Genomic DNA, 7671 nt, shown 5'->3' with positions numbered 1-7671 from the left:
TCTGTCTGTGAGGAGTGTGGCGTGTTCTCCCCGTGTCTGCAGGGGTTTCCTCCGGTAGGTGGATTAGCAATTCAAAAGTGTCCGTGAGTGTGTGTTGCCCTGTGAAGGACTGGCGCCCCCTCCAGGGTGTATTCCCACCTTGCGCCCAATGATTCCAGGTAGGCTCTGGACCCACCGCAACCCTGAACTGGATAAGGGTTACAGATAGTGAATGAATGAATAAGATGTGGTGGGGACAAAATCAGCTATTTCAGACAGTAATAAAGACGTGTCATAAGCTTAAATTATGCATATGGATACAATAAACTGTCACATTTGTGAGAAACAGGCAGAAGACTGAACACAGGTTGTTGATTGTTAAGTGAAAAGTTTTTTTTAAATGTAAAAATCCACAACACATAATTCCATTATGAAATACTTTTATTGGATATGTGCATCAATGTTAAATGCCATATTATTATATTCTTGTGTATCTTAAGGCACCAAGTGTTTGAAGGTTTACAGTGTCTTTAAGAAGAGAAAGGCTACTACAGAAAATTGCAAAAACTGCACATTTTCCATCTTTCTAATAAATACTTCATGTAAATTCAGTTACATTCAGTGTATTATTTATAAATATCTCATGCTGCTCCCCCCAAAAAAAGGCTCTCCAAACTGGTAATTTTACAGGAAAAGGGAAAAACGTTCTTTACTTTAAATGTAAAGTTCATTTAAAATCCAGATAATTTTGGAGCACTTCCGCTGTTTAATGTCTTATGAAAAATCAGCAACATGTAAAAGCCATGCTCAAACTCTGCAGAAATATCTGAATGAAAATAAATGCAAATACTTGTTTTTGTTTATAAAAGTTAATTTGTGTTCAAAACTCAAAACTATTTTTATATAAAATGCTCCCAAAACTGTTCTTAAAAATATTTAGTGTTATTAGAAATTCATCAAACTGGTGAATATATTTAACAAATAACGCTTGACTTTGATGCAAGAATTCCTTTAAAAATGGAATGCAGTGGTGCAATGAAAAAGCTTGAGGAATTTGTTTTCAGATAAACAGCAGGTAGATACAGTGTTTGACCAAGAAAAGTTAGTGTCTTAAATGTTATCAGTGAGGTACAAGCTCATGCATTAGCGTTGTTTTTTTTTTTTTTATTTTTTTTTTAACAAATTCATTGACCTGGCACCACAATACTTTAGTAGTTCATAGTAGAATACCCAGAAAAGGGAGGTTACTTGAACTGAAGTGTGTACTTCTTTTCCACATTACTTAAAAACAGAAATAGTTTTTAAATTGTGTAATTATTAATGTACAGTTAATTATATGTTATATAGAGGAACCTCAGTGTCAAATGATTTCTGTATTATGAGAAAAAAATTATGTCCTGACATTTAGTAATCATGATTTTATAGAAGATATAAGATACGGGCGGCACGGTGGTGCAGCAGGTAGTGTCACAGTCACACAGCTCCAGGGTCCTGGAGGTTGTGGGTTTGATTCCCGCTCCGGGTGACTGTCTGTGAGGAGTGTGGTGTGTTCTCCCTGTGTCTGAAAACACACGTTGGTAGGTGTATTGGTGATTTGAAAGTGTCCGTAGGTGTGAGTGACTGTGTGTGTGTGTGTCCGTGTTGCTCTGTGAAGGACTGGCGCCCCCTCCAGGGTGTTTTCCCGCCTTGCGCCCAATGATTCCATGTAGGCTCTGGACCCACCGCGACCCTGAACTGGATAAGGGTTACAGATATAAAATATATATTTGTACTCCTAGTACTCACATACTACCAGTGTCCAGCAGATGTACTAGTGGACATTTACAATAATGCTGACATCAACTTTTGGTATTTACGACCCAAAGCCTTGCTCTGTAATGATCATTTGTAATTTTGGAACATATGTTAATACACGTATTTTATCAATATAGAAATGAAGTACACATTTCATTTAAGTACAATCAGAGGATTCAGTGTATATATCTTAGCATTCATATCCATGCTTCATTTCCAGCCAGTCTGGACTAAACCAGTTACAGGGTTCATATCTTGGCCACTGATAAGAAAACTCGTGCTTCCAGTTTGGTCAGTACACTGATGATGACACAAAACACAGGCTAGTATTGCGTGATGAATATGATATAAAAGTGTATTAACAAACTGAATGTGCACTACACTGGCTTATTATGGCACTTCCTGAATACACTGATACATGACAATATTTTGTAATATTTATTGTATGTTTAAATCCATATAAATATATTTAAATATGATTTAAATTCAAAATAGTGTGTGTATTTCCTTCAACTTTACTGTAAAAAGTTGTGTTTCATTACGTTAATGGTGATGCTTCTACTCTACAAAATAAATTTTACATTTTCCACTTCAATGAATTCAAGACAAAGCATCAGATTTCTGTAACTTGTCGTCATCTATCCACTGGATTTGATCATTGCGAGAAAAAGACAAAGGTAAGAATAAGATGGGGGAGTATGTTTAGCCAGTGCTTGGAACAAAAAGCCTGAGAGCCTCACGTGATTTCCTTTTTCGTTACAACCAACAAATTCCATTCATTTGTACAGTAAACGATGCAAAACATAAAATCCCGTCTCTTAAAAGGGCCCTTAAAACTTTTGTCAAAATGCATGATTCACTCCCAGTCCATACAGTCACCACATGAACACCAAGCTGAAAAAACATAAAAAATTGGACTTACATGAGGTTTAAAATACACCCTACAGCAGTTTAACCCCAATCATGTACACTGAAGTTATAAGGAGTGTTTCAGACTGCTTTTTGAATGAGGCAAATACAGGACAGCCAATCAGAACAAAACTCAAATACGTATTTCAGTTATTCTCATCTGCAACACAGCAATCTATTTAATACAAAGGTATAAAAAGAAGCTGGAAAAGGATGTGTTTGGGTTCATAAAACTTAAGCGAATAATCAGGTGCTAAAAAAAGCTAAATGACAATAAAAATGATGCATATGAGCCCTTTAAACTTCAAACTACAGAAAAAAAACATTATTTTAACACCAAAGCTTCTCACAGAAAAAGAAAACGGGCGTGGTACATCTAAGTGTAGTGTCGAACCAGCGGTCAGCTTCGTTCCATAAGAGAAGGAGAAATTACTTTTAAGGCCATCTTCATCTTCATTTATTCAGGGATAAATGGACTTATAGGGAAAAAGTCCATTTATTTAAACTGGAAAGAGAAAGGATTATTTACACATGTATCACGTTTTATACGCTATGGTCTTCCCTTCCTCACTCACTCAGAGAGATAGCACTATACATCCATTTATAATTTACAGAGGCATCCAAACATCTGATACCCAACATGACACAATATTGTTAAATATTTTTGTGACATATGAGTAACAATGTTATTAAGTTTGTAATGGTATTTTAAGCCAAGATAATAGCATTATCAACTTTAAGTTAGTCTCTGCAAGTAACTAATGTGGCTGAAGATTTTAAACTACATGTATGTAACAACATAATAACAGGAGTTGCATTATACTTTAAAACTTTATTCCTGACAACAGTCTTTACCTCAGAAGAGTTCGCAGGATTTTGGGGGCCGGAATGGATTATCACTGGATGGCACACCCACAAGCAGAGGATCTTTATTGGCATTTTGCAAACAGAAAGCCTTCAGGTCAGCCGCTGCCTGGGACACCTAAGACCAGCAAAAGAGGAAAAAGGAAAAGAGAAAAGCCTGAGAATGTACTTTTAAGTCTAGCTTTAAAACAGGCACGTTTTACACTAGTTTTAAATTCTTATAAGTGATGTATAACACAAGTTTCAAGTGCTGTTTAGTGCAACATTAATAGTCCATATTTCTCTGTCTATGATTCAGTTTTAAGAATTCCTGCTTTGTTTCCCTCCTTCCCCCTCCTTCATGCAGTGGAGTTATATTACATGCAAGTTAAAAAGCCTAACCGTCATTCTGATCTTTGGTGTTGGTGTTTTGCATGTTATGCGATGTGTTATTATTAAAATGTGGAAACAACAGAGGAGTTATTTCGGACTTCCCTTGAAGTTACATTTTTAGCTGATCCTTCCCTCAGGGAAAAGCATGTGTCTGGATGATCTGTAATTAGGTTTTGGCCTTTAACAACCAACAATCGGTGTACTGTCGCATGGTTTACAATCAACAAAGAACTTCTCTGTCCAAAGCCCATGTTCACTCTCATCACAGCTCACTAAAATCAACATGTAGAGGTCTGAGGAAGTGGGTCTACAGCAACTTCAGTGGACACTTTATTATTAATATATTTTTTAGCATCAAACGTGTGCGGACACACTCTAAAATGAAAACGCAGAATGTGAGCGATATTTAAAACGAAATGGATGAACTGACCACATAACATCTGGTTTAGAATTTGTTTTAATTTACATACTATGCACAGCCCCTTTTCTGTTTGTTTGTGCTGTTTGTTTATTAATCATTTATTCTGTCTTATCTAATTTTGCATGGTCATACACTATTTGCATTATTTAAAACAAGCTACGTGATAACATTTTCCTGGTGGCTCGTGTACATAAATGTCACACGACAACTACATAAGCCTTTCATTTTAACTGTCATAAACCTACATTAACCTTTATAAAGCGCTAATATGTAAAGGATATAGTTCTAACTTCATATATAAATCAGGTTCTTAAAAAAACTGCTTGTTGTGTGATATTTTACAATGCGAAAACATTCAGTTATATTCCACACTTCCAACTGTGTTAAATGGTACATTTCCTGTACTTGGGAAGAGTGAACCTTATGTTGACACTATAATAATACACCAAATATCCTTATCTTAATAATCAACCCTATACAGATATGTTTCTTTAGAATATAAACTTTCTCTGTAATGATAATCCCGTTTATCAAATTCTGTATATATTTATGGTACTCTGCATATATATTCAATTTCATCTATCCATTGATCTTCCAAAACTACATCATCGTTAAAACGGTCACTCAAACATTTATGTTTCTGAACAATTCACCCTGAAGACACAAGGGGAACACACCAAACTCCCCACAAAGAGTGCCCAGGGCCAGGATCGAACACAGAAATGATAAAACATTAGTTCACAACTTTGTTTTTACCCTCTCTATCCATTTTCTTAACTCCGCTGACCATACAGAACTTTCTAGAGATACAATTACAGACTTGAGTCCATTAGTCGCTCTGCATTTCTGCATGATCCTCAATGGTCGGGACCCCTACATGAGCACCACTGAGCAGGTATGACTCGAGTGGTGGATCATTTTCAGTGCTGCGGTGACACTGACATGGAAGTGGTGTGTAGTGTGTGTTGTATGGGTACGAGTGGATCAGACAGAAGTGCTGCTGGAGTTTTCAAACCCCTCAGTGTCACTGCTAGACTCAGAATAGTCCAGCAAACTGAAAGTATCCTACCAGCAGCGTCCTGTGAGCAGTGTATTGTGATCACTGATAAAGAACTATAGAACAACCAACACAAAATGTCCAGAAACAGATGGGATACTCTCTCTGAGTTAACCTCAGCAATGTGGAGCAACAATGTAGGTTTATCTAACAGACTGGAGAGTGAGTGGACACCGTTTAAAATTTCCAGCAGCACTGCTATATCTGTCATGTGGGTGCGGGTGGGGGGAAGGGGGGGGGGGGGTTCCCTGACTCCTGAATAACAAGGTGAAAGGAGGCTTTCACCTTTGTGCAGAGCAGGGCAAAAAAACTGACACATTTATGCAGAACAAAGGGCAACTGAGAAAATGAATAATAAACCAGGACAAGGATGGTGGTCATTTTAATCTTATGGCAATATATATATTAGATATTTTATTTAGTCCCATTGTCTATGTTTGATAAATACAGACTGATATATCGACCCAGGTTTCCCTTATCAGCACACCTTTAGACAAGGGTATCTAATATCTAACATTTTTATCACGTTTAACAGTCAATATCACAGCTAGCAGCTAATAAATTACCACAATTCATCTAATTTTAATTCCTAAAACATTTTAAAATCTTTTTGATGCTGTTGTCATGAGATGCAGATGGTAAAGTGCAAAGACTTCATAAATTCTTTATTTATACTTATTATAATCTTACATTTCATTTCATTTAAATAAATGCATTGTTATACTACATTATCTAGGACCTAAATATAATTTTCAGGCACAAACAAGACTTTTGCTCCAACTCTTTTAACTCAACTTTAACAAAAATAATAAAATGTCACATTACATTATGGTTCAACATGCTGTATAAATTTACAGATTAAATACACATTTCTGGTAAACTAATAATGTTAAAGTGGATTTTAAAAAGGTACTGACACAAGGACAGCCGTTTTGTTACGAAAACTTCGGCTTCCTTTTAGAACTCGCTGTTCCACCTTAAGATGTGCATCAGTTCCATTCTGGACGTATTTGCATTCCATAGGAACTGTTGCACAATTTAAGGTAGAACGGAGAGTTCGAATACATTAGCGAAAATGAAGAGAACTCTAAGAAAAGTGTGACTTAAAGTCAGGTACTCGTAACACAAGTCATTCCAGCCACACCCTTGCAATCAGCAAAGGGTTTCCTCTCCTTAAACATCCATTAAAAATCTCTTTACCTTTATCCGACGGACGCTGGCCTCAAGCCGCAGCTGTTTCACTGCTTTTTGGGCGATAACCAAACTACTGGCGCTGTTGTTTGACATCTCTCTCGACTGCGAGTAAACCAAACTGGACACCGATTAACACTAAAAAGAAACGCCCTCCTCTTTAGACTCAACTTTCTCCCCTCAGGAATCTACATCAAGAGGCGCGGCCCAAACAGAACCCTGTTCCCTCGGTAGTGAGCGACCGTAGTCAGGAAGTGACACCAAGAGCCCGTATAATAGAGGATTTGCTTTGCTTTTATTATTTATTTTAAAATCTTTCTCTTGCACGAGTAAAGCAGCAAACATCTGTGACTTATGGTGTTATTGTCCAAATTGTGGTAAAAAACAAAAACAAAAACAAGAGGTTTCCTCAAAATAATAATTTCCTCTAAAGACAGGGAGGCATAGTACTATTCATTCATTAGATGTAACCCTTATCCAGTTCAGGGTCGCGGTGTGTCCAGAGCCTACCTGGAATCATTGGCCACAAGGCGGGAACACACCCTGGAGGGGATGCCAGTCCTTCACACACACACACACTTTTGAGTCACCAATCCGCCTACCTGTGGGTGGAAACCAGAGCACCTGGAGGAAAATACACAGGGAGAATACACCACACTCCTCACAGACAGTCACGGGAGTCGAACCCACAACCTCCAGGCCTCTGGACTGTGACACTACCCGCTGCGCCACCGTGCCACCCGCCATCCTAATAAACAAGGAACGTCAATGGACGTCCAAAATCCATCTTAATAAGTTAGTTAAGAGGTAGTTAAGTGGTGACCAATCGATAACGTCAGTGGACGCCCAAAATGCGTCTAATAGTCGTCTTTTCAATGTCTGTGTTTGGACGTCTTTTCAACTTTCATTTTCAACCTTAAGAAAACGTTGATTAGACGGCAGTCATTGCGTTATTTCCACGTTGAATCAACGGCTAAATGTTTACTGGGATAGTACTACAGCACACAAAATGAAATCCATGTTAACAGGAGCCATGAACTATGAATCACATAAACAGTAAAATCAATTAAATTCAAGGTATGTC

At 37.5% G+C, this 7671-nt stretch overlaps 1 protein-coding gene across 1 annotated transcript; it reads right to left on the bottom strand.

The window, feature by feature from the left end:
- Positions 1-409: 409 nt before the first annotated feature.
- si:dkey-204f11.64 (uncharacterized protein LOC100537752 homolog) lies at positions 410-6768 on the bottom strand. Its single transcript, XM_066642819.1, has 3 exons — positions 6597-6768; positions 3538-3664; positions 410-3187 (listed from the first exon to the last, which is right to left on the bottom strand). The coding sequence occupies exons 1-2, from the start codon at positions 6681-6683 to the stop codon at positions 3539-3541; spliced, it is 213 nt and encodes a 70-aa protein (XP_066498916.1). The 5' UTR covers positions 6684-6768; the 3' UTR covers positions 410-3187; position 3538.
- Between the last annotated feature and the right edge of the window lie 903 nt (positions 6769-7671).

The sequence above is a fragment of the Hoplias malabaricus genome, chromosome 13, assembly GCF_029633855.1.
Source record: "Hoplias malabaricus isolate fHopMal1 chromosome 13, fHopMal1.hap1, whole genome shotgun sequence".
Lineage (NCBI taxonomy): Eukaryota > Metazoa > Chordata > Actinopteri > Characiformes > Erythrinidae > Hoplias > Hoplias malabaricus.
Note: the sequence above shows the minus strand (reverse complement) of the source record. Positions and strands in the feature narration are given on the sequence as shown.